Genomic DNA, 23,941 nt, shown 5'->3' on the forward strand with positions numbered 1-23,941 from the left:
AGAGAGAAACTCGAGAGATGGGGCGAGTGTTGAAGTATGAAACGCATGAGCTCTAGTTTATTAATAATTAGAGTGTAATGTGTTGGCAGAGAGTTCTTCAGATACTATGAGTGAGTGTACACTTCTGTGTGATAGAATATTTTATTTTGTGGCTTAATGTTATTATTAGAAACTTACTTTTCTAATGTAATAATTTATATTTGTGTTGCGTTAAGAATTTTTTATGTTTGTCTATTGTCGTTTTGGAAAAAAGCGTCTGCTAAATGCATAAATATAATGTAAATATAAATCTCTGTTGTCTATGCTAGGTTTTTAATTAGTTCACCCAAAAATGAAAATTATGCCATGATTTACTCACCCTCAAGTCTTAGGTGTAAATGACATTCTTCTTTCAGATGAATACAATCAGCGTTATATTAAAAAATGTCCTGGCTCTTCCAAGCTTTATAATGGCAGTGAATGGCCGGTTTCTGTTTATAAAAGTCCATAAAAGCGCATAATAATATAACGTGTGCCGTTTAATGCGTATAAAAGCCCAAAAGTTTATAAAATTTACATAAGCAACCTCCATATAGCTGTTATCAAAATACGTTATATTTTTATTAATATTATTATTATTTGAATTTGGCAGATCTTGTGCACCTCCCAACACACCACCAATAAAAACTGGGAATATTCCCATCATCCTATAAGAGAAGGGAAACTCCAGATGTTAAAGCTGAGTTTGGTGTGACTGTTAAAGATGGCGTTTGTTGAAGTAGAGATTGAGGACACGAGTGATCCAGAACCATCCAGAATCGACCATGAAGATACCGAGGAACAAACAGGTTGGTGTCCATTCTTGAAGGTAACGAAACAGATGTTGTGTCAGTGAAATAAGCAGTATATGAATGGTAAATGATACAGAAAATTAGGGATGTTCGATATATCGGCCACCATATAGTTTTCGACAGAAATATGTTGATTTTTAATGCTATCGGTTATGTATATATTAAAGCAGATAAATAATTGATCATTTCCTTCAGATGTGCAATGTTCGCCATGATGGTTTTGAATTGCTTGAAATATGATTGGAATCACTGAAAAGAAAAAATACAGTTAATGCAACGTGCAGCGCAAGTCTGTCATATAGGCTACATAAAATTATAATGAAAACATTATAATTGTGTGCTTGGGACATGGATTTCATGGTAATACTTTTTAAATCAGGCTCTCAAAAATGACATAAAGACTTAGAATTATCGGTCAATATATCTGGTATCAGCCTTCATATATAAAGAATTATCGGTTATCGGTATCGGCTACATTTTTCATATTGGTGCATCCCTACAGAAAATGCATCTGAATGATCATATCATTGTATAGCAATTGCCATCCATGATTTAAGTGCATTGCCAAGAGATTGACAGAACGAACCTTTGACACATCAAAGATCTGATACTTAATACATACAGACAGATATCTCTGTTGATTTCTGCTATTAAATCAGGGTTCACTTGAACTTAATATGTTTATTTTAGATTGGATGGAAGTGAAAGAGCAAAGACGAGAACTGAATGAAGCGAAGGAGGAACATTCTAACTTGAAAAAGCTGCACACCTGCTCTAGATGTGGAAAGAGCTTCAGACATAAATCATCTCTCAGGAATCATCTGTCCGTTCACTCTGGAAAAAAGCCCTTTGACTGTGATCAGTGTGGTAAAGATTTTAGCTCACTGTCACATCTCAACAAACACCTAAAAATTCATTCAGACGAGAGGCCTCACTTGTGTGCCGTTTGTGGAAAGAGTTTTTCACGGCTGGACAGTTGTAAACAGCATCAGAGGATACACAATGATGTGAGAGATCATGTGTGTTTGGAGTGTGGGAAGAGCTTTACTACAATTGGCCAGTTGAAACAACACCAAATTATTCATACTGGAGAAAAACCTTACAAGTGCTCATATTGTGACAAGAGTTTCACTCAGTCTGGAAACCTGAAATCCCACGAGCGGGTTCACACCGGAGAGAAGCCGTACCACTGCACTCAGTGTGAGAAGAGCTTCAAAGATGCAACCGGTCTCAAAAATCATCTGCACCTTCACTCTGGACAAATGCCATTTAACTGTGAACATTGTGGTAAAGATTTTAATTCATCATCAAATCTGAAAAACCACCTGAAAGTCCATACGAATGAGCGGCCTTATGTGTGTTCCTTCTGTGGCAAGAGTTTTTCACTGCAGGAAAGTTGTAAACTGCACGAGAAAATACACACCGGTGTGAGAGATCAAGTGTGTTGTGAGTGTGGGAAGAGTTTCGTTACGCCTGGCCAACTGAAACGCCACCAGAGGATTCATACTGGAGAAAGACCTTTCAAGTGTTCATACTGTGACAAGAGTTTCTCTCTGTCTGCACACCTGAAATCACACGAGCGACTTCACACCGGAGAGAAGCCGTACCACTGCACTCAGTGTGGAGAGAGGTTTAGACATTCAAACTCTGTAGCAAATCATATGAAAAAGCATTTTCCACAAAGCAAGTTTCACAGTGAGCAAAATTCATCCGTCCAGTTAGTTAGTTTGTAGTGCTTTATTGACACGAATAATATTGTACATTTGTATTGCCGAAGTAATTGCAGTGTTTTTGCAGACAATTTAAACAGTGCACAATGTAGAATAGTGCAAAACAACATGCAGAAAAACAAAACTGATGAATATAAAGTAAGTAGCATTAGTCACCGTGAAATCAAAATGTACAATTCTTATATTTATGGAATATTGTAGTATTTATTATTAATTATTTATTAGTGCACATCATTATTTTAGTTTAAGGGATAGTTCACCCAAAAATGAAAATCATTTATTATGACTAAACATTTGATGGTATTGTATTTTTTTTTTTTTGTTCATAATATGGAAGTCATTGGGGCTCATCAACTGTTTAGTTACCCATATTCTTCAAAATATCTTCTTTTCTGTTCATACATTCATACAGGGTTGGAACAACTTGAGGGCGAGTAAATGATGACAGAATTTTCATCTTTGGGTGAACTATCACTTTAAATTCATGTCATGTGTTATAATCTTGAATCAAAGTAACTTCCTCTTGCAGTGACATGTCTTCTCTGATGATGCGTGAGGGCGGGGCAACCTGTCACTCACATGAGATCGACCAATAGAGGGTATGCATTGACGTCACTTTCCCGCAGGAACACGCCTCCTCAGCCGGACTGAGTGGCAGAAGAGTTGCTGCGTGACTGGATTTAATAGGGGAAACTGCAAAAACACGATTAAAACAAACGATTATCAGTTTAAACTAAAGGTCGGACTCGATATTGTGTTCCTAACAACTTACCAAAGATCCAGTGATCCGTGGATATTGACATGCAGTCAGGAATCCCAAATGTTTCCTGACAACATTTATATTGATCGATTTCGACACCGGGGGAATTCATAAAGCAAATTAGCCTATGAACGCTTTATATAAATACAATATAGGTAGGTTTAAATCCATGTGATCACTTATATCAATGTTATATATATCATCATATCGTCCAGCCTTAAAACTTGTATAGTTTTTTTTGTCAGTGTTTATCCCCTTACCTGTCAGGGATCACTGGTGATCCCAGATTATTTTAGTTCAAAATATGTTTGAGCTTATATATCTCAATATTAATAACAGTCTGGTTAATTTTGAGTCTTGAACTATAAACTCTCAAGTGTTGGCTTTCTAAATGTATGTGTGTTATGTTTCTATTCAGAATTACTTATGAGCAGTAACCTTTTTATTTTGGGCATTTCATGTATGCAGCACTTGCCAAAATTGGGGGTGATGGGGAAGGGGTTAAAAACATCCAATTATGCAGAATACACGATGGTTAATATTTAATTGATGAGTTGTCAATACATTATATAACAATACAATATACAGTATAGGGTATGATTTTACCCCTAAATGCAGCATTTTGACACAGAATGATAACTGGAAATCCACCTTTCGCTTCCTGAAGTCCAGTTGTTTCTGTGAATTGCCGCAATCCATTTGCTTCTCTTTTCTGTAGCTTTCGGCAGTCTGTAAAAATAAACCTCAGATTTCTTGTCAAGTGTAGTTGTACAGTCAAGCGCAAAGCTCTTTCCCGTTTTAGATGCGTTCTGTGTGTTTTTCGCTGCATTCATTTCACGCTGAAAACAAATGCTGCCGCTCAGTCTTTCTGCCACTCGGTGTGTGTAACCGCAGTCACTCTGGCCGACGGTGACGTCACACGCATAACCTCTATAGCAAACCACAACCATCCAATCAAGTCCCGCTCTACATTTGTTCTTGTTCGAGAAGCTGTTTCACTCAGATATACGTCACAATAGGAAAGAAAGGCGATTGAAATTTCTGTTTCATGCTGACTTCAGAGACTTGAACAAGTTAAAAGTCATTAAAACTAATTTAAATGAAATGTAAACATGAGCAAATTGCATCTTACAGCATTAAGTGCAAGAATTTAAATATGAGTGTTATGGCAACATATATAAGTATTTTATCATAAGCATTGTTCTGTGGCGCAGTAAACACGTTTTCTACAGATCCAGTGTAAATAATGTGAGATTTAGATGAAGTAGTTGTGCGTAGTTAGCTAAAATAAACTAGAGTTTCTGAAAAATGCCACAAGATGTGTAGAGAGGGGGGAGCAGCAAAATTATTGAATCACTTTAATCTTACATTTATGTATTTTTATTTTTCTGATTGTAAGCCACCTCATAAAGACATGAACTAAGAGTATGTCGGTTTGAAACGATTCTCTCAATTTGAGTTATTGACTTTGTTTAGACAGATCTATAGATTTTTCTGCAACATAAACGTTGAGTCTCTGTATGATGGCAAAAATAAAATGATTAGACTGACAACATCTCTGATTATGTGTGATTTTAATTAATGTGTTTGTCCATTATAATGTTTTAAGAGACAGAAATAGATTTCGTTTCACAAGGCATGATCCTGTAGTTTGTCTCAGCCTGCTGACAGTGCATTATGCTTAATATAATGTGCAAATTTACAGAAGATCTACAGACATTACCGTAATGAAACTAGGGAACTACTGGAATGAAACAAGAGGCTTTTCAGCACTTCTGTTTCTGCCAGACTATTGACAAGAATGAAACAAGCCTTTCAGCATGAGCGTGAGAGATCACAGCTTCACATTAACCAGCTCCAGAGTTTAATAAGTTCTAATGTGATGAAACGCATTATAATGTGTCGTGAGGCCTTTCATGAAAGGAGGTTTAGTGAAAACTCTGAGTATGTTCACCCTGAAATGAGGGAAACTCTGGGTTTTCCCTTTTTAAACCGTAAGCGATGTTTAAATACTTCATTCATTCACGCTGCAAAAATGCTTTTCTTACGGTTTTTTTTTTTTTTTTTTTTTTTTTGGTCTTATTTCAGGTACAGATATCTAAAAATTCTTACATCAAGATGCATTTTCTATATAATAAAAGTTATATAAGATATTTAGTCTTGTTTCCGGTTGGGGAAAGATCTAAATTCATTGCATTTTACAAAACAAAACAAAAACAAAAACAAAACAAAATCTTAATGCAAACAGAAACAAGATTATTTTTCTTACCCCATGGCAGATAATTTGCAAAATAAGAAACCATGCACTTAATTGAAGAAAATTTCTTTTCTTCACATTTTTGGCACATTTTTATCATGCAGACATCGTCAAAGTGACAAAAATGGCATACAGGACCCTTTATAGATGAGGAGGCTGCATTCATTCGAAGGGAATTACATTTATGTTAGGAGAGGATTTTTGTGTGTGTGCAATATCCACATGCATATTTATTTGAGCGGTACCATTTTAGTAGTTTTTTATGTGAGGATGCACTTCGTAAAGAAACACTACGTGCCTATAGACTGAACACGTGATACGCATGCGCATGTCGTCAGCATTTTCACAAATTCGCGTTTTTGTAGTTTACACGGATATGATAATGTAATAGTTTTCAAAAACGTCCAGAACACAAAACGTTTTCAGTTTTTAGCTAAGTCTGATTATGAATCGATGGGCACATGTATTACTTGATTAAATTAACTTTATTTGAGCAACATTTCAGCTCTCTGAGGTGAAGAGCTGTGCAGAAGCATGAAGCCAGGAGCAACAATTACATCAGAAAGGATATGGATTATTCCTTTCTCAAGCTCTTCACCCTCCATCTATTAAGCCCGCAATGCACCTCTGTAAACTGCACTGAGGTGTCCACATAGCCTACCCATAATTCACTGAGATATACCACCGTTTTTAGTTTATTAAGAGATTGATTATTCAAGGCTGATATTGTGCCAGTTCAGACAGAGACTGCTCTCTTCAGCTTCAATGTGGAATCAGCTTTTGCTAACACACACTGATCAGCACTTTTGCTAATGCTAACACACAAGTCAAGTCAAGTGCATGCAGAGACCAGAAGAAAGGACCGGGCGAATCAGCTTCAATCTGTACTTACTGTAGTAATAACAGTAAATTATGCATACTTACATTCAACTTATCTTTAAGCCAAACCAAAATTAAACCTTAAAATAGACTGTAGGGATATAACGGTATACAGAAGTCACGATTCGGTAGGCTATGTACCTCGGTTTTGGGGTCACGGTTCAAGAGTTTGTTACAATAGGAAAAATGGTCACATCATAGTAAGACGTAAGAGTGCATGTATGATACTAAAATAAGTACATTTAATTGCTTCTAATTGACCTAGTTAACCACATATTAATGGAAATATTTACAGAACCTTATTTAATGGCATTTAATATGTGTGCAATGCATTTAATAGATAACACTTTCATGAAAACAAATGGTTAGTAAAACCTGAGTTTGAGCTGAGGTTTTGTTGCATTTGCGCAGTTTTGACCAGCAAAAAGTGAGCCAGTCTGTGGTGTTTGAAGCGCTTCGATTCAGTGAATCATTTTGCGAACCAATTGGTTGAAATGATTCAGAGTTTCGAAAATCTTCGTTTCTCCAGAACCCTTCATGCTTTCGTCATCGCCCTCGCGTCGACGCGGCCAATAGGCCTATGTCACGAAAAAATTGAAGACCGGAAGTACGTCTTTTAGTAGGGATACGGCTCTTCCGGTTAGCTTTTTACAATGGCGGAGTCCGATAGATAGCGCTGGACCAAATATCTCCGCAACCTGCCTGAAGTCACATATGACGATGTGGTTCGGATGGTAAATGAAAACTTCCAAGTGGAAAAGCGTGAAAGCTGAGGAATGGCTGTCTACGTCCTGACGCAGAGCAACCCGGTACACTACAACAACAGCGGCGGGCTGTTCGTCAGTAAGGTAAACGTTTCTATGGTAACAGGGAGTTGAACCAATCAGCAGACGTTGCTGCTACGCTTAGGATTGTGGGTAGTGTAGTTTTTTTTCATACGATCGCGGATAAAACATGTTTTTCTTAAAACAGGGTTGATTTCATACGAACTTATAGCTTCTACAGGAGCAAAAACATTCGTTTCACAACCTCATAGCTCGTGGTCAGTCTACCTCGGATGGTTTAGATATTATGGCTGATAATCTAAATCCTTATGGAGAAATACTGTTGACCGGAAGTTCTGAATCCCTACTCCGCGTTCCGGAAGCAGGAAGTGTGACATAGGCCTATCAGCTCGCACTGGCCTTGCGTAACGTCACTCGCTAAGGAGCTCGCGGAACAAAAGCCGTCAGCGCGCGGTCTGTTCCTCTCCGCCGGAAGCGAGCGACAGGACGCCGACGCGTTCGTTCAGCATTAAAGTTCGTTTTAAACGAATTTGACACGTTATATGCGGGCGTATACAGTGTAGAAGTGTAAATCTCGGGACTGGCGGCGAGTGTTTTTGTCTGCGCTGAAGCTGCGAGGGATTCTCGCGAGAGTAAGTAGATGAGCGCGTGGCTGGTTTGTTTGTGTTTGTGCGTTAGATTGTTTCAAAGCAGCTGAAACCGCAGGACAGTATCGGGTCGTTGTAGGATTATGTATTCTAGTTCTGGATCATGTCATACATGTTTTCATGCTGCAAATACACTGGCTCTTTAATTGTGCCACATGCCAGCAACATATTTGGCCTTATCCACCCCTAAAACTCGTTGTTTCGCTTGCACAGATGTGTCTAAATATTTCGTTCAAGGCTTTTTGGTGGAAAAATGTTGTCAGTCAGGCAGTGCACATGAAAAAGGGATGTTTTGAAAATAGGTTTGTGTGTCAATTTCCATGAGTGTTTACGTGTAAAGGTCACAGTGGAAAGAGTTACAGAGATAATCTAATCATGCTTTTTCCCTCCCTGTGTTTTTATCTACCACAGACATTGTGAAATGCATTCTGGTGAAATGCATTCTGGTGAACAGTGGGGGAGACTATTAAACTCTTTTGTATATACTTTTTTTAAATTTATGTCAGCAATGATTCAGACGTGTTATTTATTTCTTAGTGTGGGCTGATGTCACTTCTGCAAAGTTCTTTCTATTCCCTTTGTCTCATCCCTCTTTGTTCTTTAAAACCTTGCCCGCTTCCCATTACCTGTATAATTTGCATATGTTCGTTATTCATTATGAATACCTTAAACTCAACCCTTATGCAAACAAGCACTGAGACAGGCGTGTTTGTTTGAGCTCTAAGTTTTGTTTCCTTTAAAGGTCGAAGGGTTCATCAAATAAAGACTTGGCATATGTCAATCAGAATTAGCATCGTGCTTTTAAATGAGTAGTTCAGCCGAACTAAATATTCTGTCAAGATTGCTTTCAGAAGACAGTTGTTGTTTTGTCTCTTCTTAAATGTAATGGTTTGTATGAACTGTCACTTTACTTAAGAAAAAAGCAGTCATTAGTCACATGTCAGTTTGTCATTAGTTTTCTGCATTGGGACATTTGCACTTTTTCTCCATGACAAGCACATTCCTTTATTGAAATGTTGCCATGAAAATCATAAATCATAATGCAAAATAGACAATTTACAAATATATATTATATCTTTTATATTCAAATGTTTGGTCACCTGGGTCTGTATTAATATAGTTTTTACAGTTTTCGATAACACTTTAGATTAGGGTCCAAATTCTCACCATTAACAATGACTTTTGACTCAAACCCCTAATTACTGTTTATTAATAGTTCGTAAGGTAGTTGTTAAGTTTAGGTATTGGGAAGGATTAAGGGATGTAGAATATGATCATGCAGAATAAGGCATTAATATGTGCTTTATAAGTACTAATAAACATAGTAATATGCATACTAATAAGCAAATAGTTAATAGTGAGAAGAATTGGACCCTAAACTAAAGTGTTGCCCAGTTTTCAGATAAATGCAATAATTTGAGTGTTGAAAAGGGGACTTTAATTCTGCATAGTGTTGCTGTTGACCATCCACTGAAAAAGGGCAAATTTTCATTTTCTTGTTCATGCGTGATGCATGTTATAAGTTGTATTATGTTGAATGTAAATTAACATTGAACAGTATTATATCCATGCATTTAACTTTAAAAAATTTAACATTACTGCAAAGTGATATAGCCTATTTTAGCCCGAATTGGAATGTTCTGGGAATGTGCCGTTTTATTTTAAAATGCAGCCTTTTTTAGGCTAATGATTATTATAATATGGCTCTTCTCATGAAGAGGCCAAAAGTTTTCTCAGCTTCTGTCTTGTGTTTCTAAAGCTACAGCGCTGTCATTTCTCCTTTCAGCTGAGGTCATTCTGCTCGGTCATTTTACGAGCATGCTCAGAACGAGACAGACGGAAGCAGGAAGTCCCAGCACTGTTTCCTCTTCCTCTTTCTTTCATCTCGTTCTCTTCTCTCCTTTTTTATGGCTCATGCAAAGACGTGTACCGATCGCCGGGGTCTAACGTAGGATGAGGTCGTCACGGAAGCACAAACACATGCTTCAGGGGTCTTCGTTGAACTCTGTGTGACCTTTGAACTTCACTGTGACTGGCTGTGAATGTCACGCTGGTGGAGTCACTGACCAGAGGTGGACAAAGTACACTACTTCCTTACTTTAGTTACAGTACAGATACTACTAGTCAAATATTACTCGATTACAAGTACAAGTTGTAAAGACCGATTTTTACTCGTTTTTAAAAGTACTTAAGTATCTAAAGTAAATGTCAATGCATTGTTTTATTATTGTTGCATTGTTCTATATAATACTTACAGTACCTTATGCCTCTGAATCTATGCCTGCCTACCCTCATATCTATATCACATGTATTTCTGGATTGAATGTGAGATTGAATAAGTGCACTCAATAACGTCCACAATGGTTTCAGACACCCAAATGGCTTTTCCCTCAAATAGTGCCCTATTTAAAGTTTTTTGGCTTTTAGTATGAATATATCTTAGCCTTACTGTTATCTATAAGCTAGTGTGCTCCAAAACAATGACAAAATTAGCATTTAGAAGACCAAACCCAACGTTGAAAATGAAAATCAGGTTGATGTCAGAATCCAACGTCATATTGATGTTAAAGGATAACCGTCGCCAAAACGCAACCTAGGGTCTTTTTTTGTTAATCTACCCGAGGCAAACTTTCGTTTAAAAGCATAATTAGGAAGGAAACGCCACTTTTAAGTTTGACCGTATTTTCGTTTTCGGCCAAATTGCCTTTTGAATGGGAGTGCTTGGGGCACTATGATAGCATCAAAAATCGCTATTTTTAAAACGCTAGGAATGCTCGACACATTCAAAAGGCAATTTGAACGAAAATACGGTCAAACTTAAAGGAGAACTCCGGTCAATTTTAACATTGAGCTCATTTTTTTGTACATTTGGAGTGCTGTCAATACAGAGAACAACGACAAAAATCGGTGTTGCCTACACCGAGTTATTCTATTTTTAAAATTTGCACCCTATTGACTTCAATGGGGCAAGTAGTAAGCCTGCTTTTTAGCCTCTTAACATCCTTTAAGTGTCATTACAAGTGCACAGAAAATGTGAGTGATTCCTTCCGAGTGAACACGAGTGGATCTGACTGCAGTAGATGTTAGAGATATTAATAAAAATGAAGTTAATTCAGCCAGCGCTCATACCTTTGTTTACATCCTGTTTTCGGTGGAAGGCCATAGTAATCGATTGTCGAGTTCACGCGCGTGATCATAGGTACTAAACCTATGCGCGTGAACTCGACAATCGATTACTATGGCCTTCCACCGAAAACAGGATGTAAACAAAGGTATGAGCGCTGGCTGAATTAACTTCATTTTTATTAATATCTCTAACATCTACTGCAGTCAGATCCACTCGTGTTCACTCGGAAGGAATCACTCACATTTTCTGTGCACTTGTAATGACACTTAAAGGATGTTAAGAGGCTAAAAAGCAGGCTTACTACTTGCCCCATTGAAGTCAATAGGGTGCAAATTTTAAAAATAGAATAACTCGGTGTAGGCAACACCGATTTTTGTCGTTGTTCTCTGTATTGACAGCACTCCAAATGTACAAAAAAATGAGCTCAATGTTAAAATTGACCGGAGTTCTCCTTTAAAAATGCCGTTTCCATTCTACTTATGCTTTCACACGAAAGTTTGACTCTGGTAGATTAACAAAAAATACCATAGGTTGCATTTTGGGCGACAGTTATCCTTTAATCTCTGTCCTTTAATCTCCAGCGTTGCAGACGTTGTATTGTGGTTGAAAATGAAAATCAGGTTGACGTCAGAAACCAACATCTGTCGGGTTCTGACGTCAACCCGACTTTCATTTCCAACCAAAAAGCAACCCCTGACTGACGTTACCACTTTCTACTCAAGGACCTTGACAGAATTGAAGTGGAGTAAAAAGTACGATATTTGTCTTTCAAATGTAGGGAAGTTAAAGTAAAAAGCTTCCAGAAAAAATAATACTCAGGTAAAGTACAGATACTCAAAAAGTGTACTCAAGTAAGTGTACTTTGTTACTGTCCACCTCTGCTGACCACATGTGTTGCTCTGCTCTTATACTACATAAAATCTTGACACCTAAAGAAGTTTTAGTGCTGATAGTCTTGTGTTAAATCAACACTATGCACAATAACTTCACTTATACAACTGCACTCAAACATGGCTCCGATGCTCCACAGCACCACATCTCTGTTGATCAGACAGTTTTCGATACCTTATTAATGTAGGACACTGCAAGCATGAATAATGCAGATGTGACAGATGGAGGTGGTCCTGTAGTCAGGCTTGACCAGCTGTTTTTGTGTCCACTAGGCCGTGCACAACTGCTTATTCTTTCTAGTTGACTAATCAGCGGGTCAATGTTTACCGTAATGAGGCACAAATGCTGCTTTCGGGAAGGTCATGTACTCTGCTTACTCAGGACATATTTTTGTAACATTTTATTTTATTATTTATTTATTTATTTATTTATTTATTTAGGGCCCGAGCACCGATGGTGTAAGGACCCTCTTGGAATTGCTCTGTATATTATATTTTTTTAGTTTTATGGTTGTTTAGTATGTTAATATTAGTTAATGCACTTCACGTGGTAATGTTACTAAGTAACCATAACTACTAACATAAGTAATTATTTTATTCAGAACACGCAGCGCAAACACGGTGCGGAACATTGAGCAGAGAGCACAAACACGGAACGGAGAGCGCGAGCGCGGCGCACACACACGGCGGAAAAGACTCGCTCATGAAAGCTGCGCGAGAATGAACCTGAACACGGAGGGGCGGGACGGCATATTTTCGGCCTTTTCAACAGCAGCCGCAACAGGAAGCCATTAAAACGAGGCAAAAAATAAATAAAAAATGCTGCGTTAATTGCGATATGTTTTTTTTTTAAAAGCGTTAAAAATCTCAAAGTAATCGCAAAGATTAACGCGTTAATTTCCCCAAGCCCTAATATATATGCAAAAAATATATATATGTGTGTGTGTGTGTGTGTGTGTGTGTGTGTGTGTGTGTATGTATATGTGTGTGTGTGGATAGATGGATAGATAGATAGATAGATTAGTGTGTGTGTGTGTGTGTGTGTATATGCTTTATAAGAACACTGTAGAATACTACTCGAAATATAACAATAAAACCAGTTTCTTCACAAGAAACTAATCAATTTGTGTGCGCAACCCCTAGTTTACATGAAAATGGAAAAAGATAAGCTTATTTTACTCTCTTAGAAACACAAACTCCTGCATGTGTGCTGACTGATGAAGTGTTCACTCCTGGTTCTGGTTGTGCACAGGTAGCAGTTTTCCTAACAGAACTCCTCTTTGTCTCTGTGCAGGAGTTCAAGGCCTAATACAACTCGTCCTCCTTCAGTCCTGCAGTGATCTGGAAGGTAAGTGTTTGCTCAGTTATTCACACTTACACCACAGTTCATTCCGGTGAATCACCATCGTCATGAGTGAGAGGAGTGTTCTGGATGAACGAGTGTGTGTGTGTGTGTGTAAGATAGAGAGAGGAAAGGCGGCTCTGTGTTTGGCTGAAGGGAGGAGAGTTGCTCTGGAATCTCTCCACTGTGAACTGCTTTACCCCTTTTCATTTCTCTTTCATTTTCTCCCTTTTCTCCTGCTCTCTGCTGACACAGGAGAAGCAATGCATGCAGGGTAAGCTCAGACTGTTCTTGTGTGTTTGTTGTATGGAGTAATCCGGTGTTTATATGTGCTTGACAAAATCTCATTCTTCAAATCGCTTTTATTACTACGGTATATATGTTCATAGTTATTGATTTGAACAAACCCGTAACACTTAGTATTGAACTTCATCCCACACTATTTGTGCTCCAGATAAGAATAATTCCTCAAATCGCGTGTCTTGTGGATGATATGTGTGCTGTTACTATTCTAAGCGATGAGAGATATAATCTTGGCCAACTGGTTGGGGAAAAAGTGAACGAGATACCCAAACAATATCTAGAGACTTAAGGGTTGGCTTGAGCCATTAAGTAACCAACCATTTCACACTAGAAACTGGGGCTGCCATTTTGAGGAAAAATCTAATTTTAGCATTTAAAAAAAATGGTATTTTATTTTTTGCTGAGACACATTTTATGTGATTTTATTTATGTACTTATTTAAAAATGCTCCATGCTGTGCTTGTTTTTTTGGGCTGCACAATTTGGCCGAACATTTTGTGATTTATGAATCATTGTCTATAAAATATTTAATTAGTTATTTTAATAATAATAATGATAATCAATTATTAAATTATTTTTTATTTATTTTTAAATAATTAATTTTTATAACATTAAAAAGAGGTACTACTGTCGTAATATTCACTGTAATAAATAAGTATTTAAAGAAAAGTAATATAATAATGATAATTTTATCTTGCGGTACAACTATACAATTACAATTATACTGATACAATTATTACTGATATTTGGCTGTCTTCATTTCTTAATTTTTAAATTTTAAAGTCATCATGAAATCTAATTGGCAACTATTTTCATGGAATATTGCTGTGTTTGTCGTTTTATCCGTGCACATCATCATTATTATTTAATTCATGTGCCTTCATAATCTTTCATCAAAGACATTCACTTGTATTCCCTAATATGTAGAATTCGAAAAACAATAGGTGAAAAAGTCCCAGGATGACCTATTACTTCTGGCGAGTATCTGAAGCGTGCATTCGATGGACACTTAACAATCCCATGAGGCCACGGGAGGGGATTTATGAATGGCAGTGAAGTACTACCAAGTACATACTACTACTACTAAGTACATACTATTGCTAAGTACATACTACCCATATTCATACTATAAAAAACATACTTTTTTAGCGGTCACTAAGTAAGTTGAAATCCAGATGTAGGCTAGTTCCTGTTCAGTGTGTGATTTCAGGTGCTGCGATTAACTTGCCCTCACCCTCGCAACATCTCATCTCTTTATCACTCCGGTCATAACATTGATTAGTGGCTGTATTCTTGCTTCTTGGCAAAATGTAACTTTTGATTATCATAGAAATCCAAGTTTCTTTTACCTAGCATTTTCTCGTTTTCTTTTTTGTTTCATCGTGCTTTCATCTCGTTTTGGTTGATTAAGATGTAGGCGTCTTTGTTTGGCTTAGACCAGTCGAGCTCAGTTCCTGAGAAGTGTTTGGCTCTTGTGACGCTCCGTTCAGTTACAGAAGCATCTGGAGTGATGATTCGTGCTCTTCATGTGAGGGCGTTTATGGGAAATGTGCACACCCCATGTGGATTTGTGACAAATGTGGCTCTTTTTCCGGAGAAAATGAGTTACTGGATTAGGTTTTGGACCGTGCAAGTTTGCTTTTTGGCCCTGACTGCACGTTTGTGTCAGTGGTTCCAACAAAACGTGCAGTCGTTTCTTTCTTTGTAGCTCAAGAGGGAATATTCATCTCCGATCCACACACTCTTGTGAACGTGCGGTCTTCTCAGGTTCACAACCAATTCCCTCATTCTCCCGGTGGAGTGTGAGCGCACGTGGCTCCTTCAGATGGTGTGAAAACTCATCTCAGTCTTGAGGAGTGTCTCTTTAGTGAAGCGCCTACTTCTTTACTTTAATTTTTTCTTTCGCCTTTTCTTGATTTACAGCCATACTGGGTAGAACTAAATTGTTTGCTTAATAAACTAGTTTTAGCAAAATATTTAATTAAGTGTATGTATATTAAGGTTTCAGATCTGTTATACTATATAAATTATTCATATTAATATATATTTTTAATTTCGTGTACACGTATCCATTCTAGTTTAATGGCGTTACCCTTATTGAGTTGATTCAATAAGCCTATGATAGCTATGCTACTCTTCAAAAGCTTTGAAAAATGAATACTTTTATACAACAAGGATTCATTAAATGTATCAAAATTGGCAGTAAAGATATTTATAATGTTACAAAAGATTTGTGTAAGTTCTTTTGAGCTTTCTATTAATCAAAGAATCCTAAAATATGTATTACCAATTCCAGAAATATATGAAGCAGCACAACTGTTTTCAACATTGATAATAATCAGAAATGTTTCTTGATTAGGAAATCATCATATTAGAATGATTTCTGAAGGATTATGTGACACTGAAGACTGTAATGATGCTGAAAATATTGTTTGCAAAAGAAGTTGCTTGAGTGTAAAGTATAAACTTTTAATTAATAAAATGTGGGATTGCTTGTCCTTATCTTTTTTCTTATTCCTGTTCAGTGCAAAAATTAGCCCTTCTTCCATGTTGTTTACTGATGTGTCAGGAATGATGATGATGATGATGATGTGCATATGAGGTCAGGCGAGAACAACCTTGTAATTGATGCACCTAGTTTGCAATTAGTTTGATTGAAGTGCAGCAACATAATGTCACAACAAGCATCCTTACTCTCTTTAATTTTGCTCTACAGTGCTGCCCACTCCGGTCCGGACGACTTCTCGTGCATGGGACAGTGTCGTCTCTTCTGATTGGCTGATGCTCTCCGGTCCACCCTGCTCATGAGGTAACCCCGGCTGTCGTTGTTGATGCCCGTGGCTGGGCCGTGATGGGGCAGAGGGTGTCGGGTGTGGTGAAATCCGCGGATGAGCCGGAGACGGGTGAACTGGCGTATCCGCCAGTGTGTGCGTCGCTCCGTAGTCGCGGCATCCCGTTACCCGGCCGTCTGGAGCTGCTGTTGGACATGCCTCCGGCGGGACCGGAAACCCAGCTGCTGCACACCTGGAACCCGGACGACCGCTCGCTCAACCTCTTCATCAAAGACGAAGACCGGCTCACGTTCCACCGCCACCCGGTGGCCCAAAGCACGGACTGTGTGCGGGGAAAAGTCGGCTTCACCCGTGGCTTGCACGCATGGACTTTGCGATGGCCCATTCGGCAGCGCGGGACGCACGCTGTTGTCGGGGTCTCAACCTCTTTGGCTCCGTTGAGAGCCGTCGGATATTCCGCCCTAGTCGGTAGTGACGCCGAATCCTGGGGTTGGGACTTGGGACGAGGCCGTCTGTACCACGACAGAAAGAGCCAGACCGGCCCGGCGCCGTCGTACCCGCAGTTCATTGAAGACGAGGATGAGGAAGGGACGTTCTCCGTGCCCGAAGAGGTTCTGGTGGTGCTGGACATGGATGAAGGCACACTGGGATTCTGCGCCGACGGGAACTACCTGGGCGTGGCGTTTCGTGGACTGAAAGGAAAGAGGCTGTACCCGATCGTCAGCGCCGTGTGGGGTCACTGTGAAGTCAGCATGACCTACATCAACGGATTAGACCGTATGTATCATTTTCAGGTTTTGCTACTTCTGTTTTTCCTTCTTTCCCATGTTTTCTGTAATCCCGTATCTAAGGGCAGCGCATGTCGATTTGAAGCCAGCTCTTTAGATTTAAAGATTGAAAGGATGAATTTTTATGCATTAAATTATGCTTTTTTTTAATTACCTGTGTGTGAACCGCTTGTAACAAAACTTAAAAAAAGAGACCTTCCCCGACTTCCCAGGTTGTCTGTGAAAGCCTGTAGAATAATTTTTATGTGACGGGCTCAGACGTTTTTGCTGGGAAAATCAAATTTGCACACGCTCCTGAGAGCCTCTCATCCGTTCTGTGACTCCTGAAACGAATGCTTATACAATGTTCAGGATAATGTTGAAAAAGATTTTCTGTACTGTAATGTCAATGTCATGCAAAGAAAAGAGATTCATTCAAACTAGTGCTGCACGATTAATCGTATCGCAATCGCAATCGCGATGTCAAGCCTACGCGATTATATGACGCAAAATGCTGCGATTTTATATTAAATAAACAAATTTATTAATGCAATATTATTAAATTATGAATGCAAATGCTTTTAAACCATTCATGCGCGATAAGACATAAAAGAACGAGCTGCCTGTGAATGTCCTCCTGACACACACACACACACAGACGCGCGCCAGTATCAAGTTTTCTTTCTCGGTAGAACGAACCACACACATGTATGCCAAAATGAACGCGCTGCCTGTGAATGTCCTGACTGTGACACACAGAAAGACTTGCGCTAATATCGTGCGTGCGCACAAAACAGCATGACAGAATATATAGTTCTCTTTCGAGCTTGCACGAACAATAACACACACAATTATGCCAAAATGTCTTTTTGTCGAGTGTCTTCATAACATAAGAGTAGTCTTATGATGAACATGAAGAGTTGTGATGACTCGTGAAAGAATGAGGCGCGTGTGAGATCCGCGTCTCTGACAGCGGCTGGTCTTAAAGGGACAGTACACAGTAGCCACTAATTATATCTGTCGCTAAAGTTATTCTTTATTTTATTTTATTTTTTACCCCTGACATGTATGGTTATATGTACTCTTGTATGTAAATTATGTTTTGTTCTTGTTAAAATACAATAAAAAAAAAAATCTGTCGCTAAAGTTAATCAAAGAACAAAGGGAACAGAGAAAAACACTCACTGCTCTTGACTAAAGAACTTTTTTCTTTAGGCAGATTATCACTAATCTGTGTGTGCATTTATTTTCCTTTAGAACCAAGCAAGTTGACTCATGAAACCATTTGTTTATTATATCGCATATCGCAATCGTAATCACAATATTGACCTCAATTATCGCAATATGACATTTTCCCCAAATCGTGCAGCCCTAATTCAAACTATAGTCTCATATAGTCAGATCTATGTAGTCTCAGATATAGGCTACTTTATACACAAACTATCATAAGTGTAAAGTTGCTGGCTGCAGTTCACTTAATGGCCACCGGTGTCACTAATAACAAGGGTTTATAAATTCTACATAGAGCTTCGTTTAAGGCTGTAATACACTACACTACTTTTAAAATCCAAACGGATTTTATAACACTAGGCTTCATACACATAGTGACTACATTGTTACAAATTAAAGGCCCGTTCACACCAAGAATGATAACTATAACTATAAAGTTTTAATATGCATTCTAATTGTATTAGAATTGAGAAGTCCACACCACAACTATAACAATAAAGGCACGGAGGAACAATATCGTTGGAATCACTTTTAAAAGATTTTTTTAACAGCTCGTCCTGTCTGTCACTACGCCATTTCTACGTCATTGCACATGCGCAGAACTTTTCAGTTTCAGTTTTCAATCCGTTCAAGTGTTTACATGTCCTCTCGAACAGATTAGACAAGGTTTTAACCACCCCTTACAACCCCTCCGAATGAAATTTAAATCTGATTTGACCTATTCATTCTAAGTTGACGTGGTTACATGTGACTCTTTTTAATTCAGATTTGGTCACTAGCTATTGACGGAGCTATTAAATTCAGCTATTGACAGCCAATCAGAATTCATATTGCTTTAAAGAGCTTAAGCATTTAAAGTCACTGGCCACAAAACTGCAGCACATGCTTATAGTAAACAAATATATAATATAACATATAAGTTATATTAATAGTTATCGTTCTTGGTGTAAACAGACGTTAAAACTGGCTATTATACAATAATACTTTCAAGTCGTTCCGAACACAACAAGCTAATACAGAAACGGGCGCCCCCGCATTACAACGTGCACTAAAATAGTCTCAAAATATCAAGCATGTTTGATCGCCTCAGACTGAATGGAGTCAAAGTCTGAAGCTAAAAGATTAGAGTCTGTGGCCATCATAGACCACACAATATTTTCTGTGAAATCTGATTTCCGAATCTGCAGACTGTCTATGACGTTCCACAACTAGCATCGACTCATTGACTGTAAGTCTGGGCAAAAGACGTGCAGTGTATTTCCAGCCTCTAGCTGAGATGCGGTTCATAGCTTTGCTGTTGCTTCATGATGTGAGGAATTGCGCAACCATTTGTAACATGTTTATGTGCAGCTCATCTAGAGCTTTTTTTGTAATGGCAGATTTGAAAAAATGATGTACCTATGAAATCATTCCCATATTGTTGGCATGATGCACAGGAGCATGTTTCCAAATATTTGTCTCTGAAAATGCTATTTGAATGGGTCTTGCAACACCGATCATGAATTTATTTCCCCCCTAAAGCCTATTTACAGATAACTAAATATAATTGGATGTGCAAGTCACACTTAATGAATAAATAATGACATCAATTTCATACATTTTAGCATATCCTTTTATTCAAAGACTTCCTGTGCTGCATGATCTTTTCTCTTCACTAACATCAATTTTCTTTTAACATTTTTGCTTGTGTCTTAAAATCAGCTGGTATTTCGGTGATTTTTAGTGAATTTACAGTACCATTCAAAAGTTTGGGGTCGGTAAGGCTTTTATTTGACCAAAAATAGTGTAAAAACAGTAATGAGATATTATTACAATTTAAAATAACGGTTTTCTATTTGAATATATTTTAAAATGTAATTTATTCCTGTGATCAAAGCTGAATTTTCAGCATCATTACTCCAGTCTTCAATGTCACATGATCCTTCAGAAATCATTCTAATATGATGATTTGCTGCTCAAGAAACATTTCTGATTATTATCAATGCTGAAAACAGTTGTGCTCCTACATATTTTTGTGCAGATCGTGATGCATTTTTTCTCCAGAATTCTTTGAGTAGAAAGTTCATAAGAACAGCATTTGAAATCTTTACATCTTTTGTAACATTATAAATGTCTTTACTCTTAACGTTTTATCAATTTAATGCAGCCTTGCTGAATAAAAGTACTAATAAAAAAAATCATTCTGATCTCAAACTTTTGAATGGTAGTGTATGAAGTCAATCCTCAAGTTCCACTATGCTTTAGCTTTCAACCGTATATGTCTGTAGTTTAAACATTTGTGAGTTGTGGGTCAAATGAAATCGCATATGTTTTACAAACATTCCCACCCTTTTCCATTATTCTCTATATAAATGTCCGTAACACTTTATTTTAGGGTTCAATTCTCACGATTAACTAGTTGCTTATTAGCATGCATATTACTAGTATATTGGCTGTTTATTAAGCAAATATTAATGCCTTATTCTACATCCCTTAATCCACCAATACCTAAACTTAAACGCTACCATACTAACTATTAATAAGCAGTAAATTAGGAGTTTATTGAGGCAAAAGTAATAGTTAATAGTGAATGTGTTCCCCAAACTGAAGTGTTACCAAATGGCCTCTCTTGTGATTGGCTGGCTTTTTTAACAGTTCTTTTGCTGTTTGTAGTGTCACAACCATGAATCGTTGAGCTTATCTAGAATCGATGTTGGTCTTTGAAGTCCTAACGAGTGTTTTCACATGATCGCTTGAGGTCTTTGACGCTTGACCCTAACCGACCTCTGCTGTGTCCCGTAGCTGAACCCCTGCCGTTGATGGAGCTGTGCAGGAGAGCGGCGCGACAGGCTCTGGGTCGACACCGGATCCATCACATCCAGTCTCTGCCACTGCCACAGACTCTCAAGAACTACCTGCAGTACCAATGAGACACACACACACACACACACACACACACACAGCCAAATAACTGGACACGTGCTCAGAAATTATCCCCGGTGCTGGTGACTTCAGGACTGTAGAAGCTTTGTGCTGTGCACAGATGTTAATCGAGTGACGTATAGGGACGGACGCTACCGAATTGAGCAGCCAGATGACGAGTATCTAGTTTTTATACATGATTATGAGGTGATTGTAACAATAAGGTGTTTGTGTTTGAGAATGACTCAAGTTCATGTCTTCCATGGAAATAATTTTCTTAAGAGCTGATGATTATGATTTTTCCTTCACTTTTATCTCAAAATTATAGACTTGGTTTTCTGCACATAAATCCAGCATGATGTTAAAATTGTATTTTATTCCAGAAAACAAGTCCTTATTCTTTCACCAGTCTTCACTAATACGCATCATCCACAGTGCCTGAGATCTTTTAAAATGTTCTCTGTTGTTGTTTTTTTTTTTTTGTCCCCCTAAGCTGTAATCATGACGAAGCTGATTAAATCGGTTTTCAGATGTTTTAGCGTATAAACGCGAGTATGCGACTATGAAATGTGCCGCGGCGTCTGTGAAGCAGATTTTTACAGATCGGATTTTTATATGAATTTGATGTCTGCCAGAGCAGTGTGTGCTTCGGGCCTCCGGGTGGCGGTGGAAAACCCGCAAGATGGCAGACACTTTGTTCTTTTGTGACTTTTGAAATGTGAATAAAAATACAACTCTACCCAAATGCAGTCTGCTCCTCTTTCATTGCTGTATCACTTGCCAATTCTGATGTAGTAATATTTTTGTTAGTGTATTTTCATATGGTCATCATGTTGAGTTTTGCTGAACCTACTGATGATTTGCTATTTGAAAAGGCTTATAAATCGGCCAGAACATGTCTAGTGTTTTGCACATGTATGTTTATAGGTTGGGTTAGGTCAGTGGTTCCCAATTCCAGTCCTCGTGACCCACTGCTCTGCACATTTTGTAGGTCTCTCTTATCTGACACACTCAGTTCAGTTCATGGAGTCTCCTAATGAGCTGATGATCTGGTTCAGGTGTGTTAAATAAGGGAGACATACAAAATGTGCAGAGCAGTGGGTCACCAGGACTGGAATTGGGAACCACTGGGTTATGTGATCGAAAATCAATTGAAGTCTATGCAGACAGTGTCCTCACTAATAAAAGTGTTTTTTGTCGTGGTCACGACAACAGTAAATAATGAACTGAAAATGTCCCTTCCCGGTCACCGTACATGTCTCACGAGGACTTTTTTTGCATGGATTTTATTTGTATAAGCGCTTATTTTCCTTTTGTTCACATTTAATCTCTATATTTGCATCCTTAAATTGGTATATTAGAATAAAAAAACGATGTAGATCATATATTGTATTTCTCAAAATACAGAGTGCAGCCCAAACATGCATAAAAAGACCTTTCTACAGACCATTTCCAAAGGTTTTATTAAAGGTGTAATATATGAAATGCAATTAACAAATCATCTAATAGCCTACCATCTTTATAATATTTTTTTATTAAATTGTAGGGTTTGTTTAAGCGGTTAATCAGACAATTAGGAGACTTAACTACAATCTTTCCTTTTTATCATAGCCTACAAATGTCATTAAACGCCTTCAAATGTATTAAATGACCCGAGAAAAGGTAAATCATATCTAGAGACAGCTGGTTGATAGATCAGTGGCTCATCATGGGTTATGACGTAATGAAGACTCGTTTACTAAAACCACGTGACACTTGCAGCGATCCGAATCACTAGTTCAAAACAAACACATGATTCGCAAAGGTTTCGAAGCTTCACGAAGCCTGTCTCGAAAGCGCCCGCACCTCAACATTATTGACGAACGTAATTATTTTATGATGTTGGTATGTCGTGTGAATTCGTACGGAAACGTAGGCCAAGGTTTTTTTTTTTTTTTTTTTTTTATTATAAAGAAAGGGAAGTAAGATCCACCGCTAATCCATCAGTGTGATATTACAGATTTTTTTGTTGTGTGGATTGAGCTCCAGGATTAGCCTACGATATAGCCCATACTTTTCATTTTACTTAAAGGTACTTTACATTATGAGAGTAATAATAAAATGCAACTTGTACACCGATCCGTCTTATCCGTGTTTTTCTCTCAACATTGCAGTTTTGACCCGGTGTCAGCTCAGTTAAACATGATGGCTCTGTTATTTCTGTCAGGACAAGAATGAAACAAGTCTTTCGAATAATCAGGAGATTATAGGTGCACGTGAACAGAAGTGTTTTGGTATTTTAAATGTTTAATTCTATAAAAGTTCTGACACCAACTGGGTGTTTTAGGATGAAAGGCCATGAAAAGACAGACGAACAAGAGGAGGTGACAATGGATGGAAATGATGGACAACATTTAGTATAATAAAATGTGAGAAAATATAGTAGGATTTTTAGTATCATTAGGGAGTCATTTGTCTGGAAGTTTTACACAATTAAAGGAGAGTTCACACAAAAATGAAAATTCTGTCATTAATTAGGCTACTCATACCCTCATGTCGTTCTAAACCCGTAAGACAAAATTGTTAATCTTCGGAACTTAAATGAAGATATTTTTAATGAAATCTGAGAGCTTTCTGTCCCTCCATTGAGTCGCAACTGCAACTTTCAAGCCCCAGAAAGGTAGTAAAGACATCATAAAGGAACCCATGTCTCCATTGGTTT

At 38.0% G+C, this 23,941-nt stretch overlaps 2 protein-coding genes across 5 annotated transcripts; both read left to right on the forward strand.

Annotated features, from left to right (window-relative positions):
* LOC311297004 (uncharacterized protein) lies at positions 1 to 2,702 on the forward strand. The gene is made up of 3 exons (XM_084419061.1): positions 1 to 110; positions 632 to 827; positions 1,521 to 2,702. Exons 2-3 carry the CDS (start codon positions 743 to 745, stop codon positions 2,561 to 2,563), a joined length of 1,128 nt encoding a protein of 375 aa, XP_084275187.1. The 5' UTR covers positions 1 to 110; positions 632 to 742; the 3' UTR covers positions 2,564 to 2,702.
* A 4,911-nt stretch (positions 2,703 to 7,613) lies between these two features.
* spsb4b (splA/ryanodine receptor domain and SOCS box containing 4b) lies at positions 7,614 to 21,985 on the forward strand. 4 transcript variants are annotated; one of them, XM_084418742.1, is made up of 5 exons: positions 7,614 to 7,873; positions 13,200 to 13,253; positions 13,503 to 13,521; positions 16,267 to 17,119; positions 21,121 to 21,985. In XM_084418742.1, the coding sequence occupies exons 4-5, from the start codon at positions 16,402 to 16,404 to the stop codon at positions 21,246 to 21,248; spliced, it is 846 nt and encodes a 281-aa protein (XP_084274868.1). In that variant the 5' UTR covers positions 7,614 to 7,873; positions 13,200 to 13,253; positions 13,503 to 13,521; positions 16,267 to 16,401; the 3' UTR covers positions 21,249 to 21,985. The 4 variants fall into 4 exon arrangements, with proteins under 4 accessions (XP_084274868.1, XP_084274866.1, XP_084274867.1 ...); XM_084418743.1 differs by lacking the exon at positions 7,614 to 7,873 and adding an exon at positions 9,820 to 9,960; XM_084418740.1 differs by lacking the exon at positions 13,503 to 13,521 and having other exon boundaries at positions 7,623 to 7,873.
* Positions 21,986 to 23,941: the final 1,956 nt, after the last annotated feature.

This window comes from Rutilus rutilus (genome assembly GCF_951802725.1).
Source record: "Rutilus rutilus genome assembly, chromosome: 9".
Taxonomy (NCBI): domain Eukaryota; kingdom Metazoa; phylum Chordata; class Actinopteri; order Cypriniformes; family Leuciscidae; genus Rutilus; species Rutilus rutilus.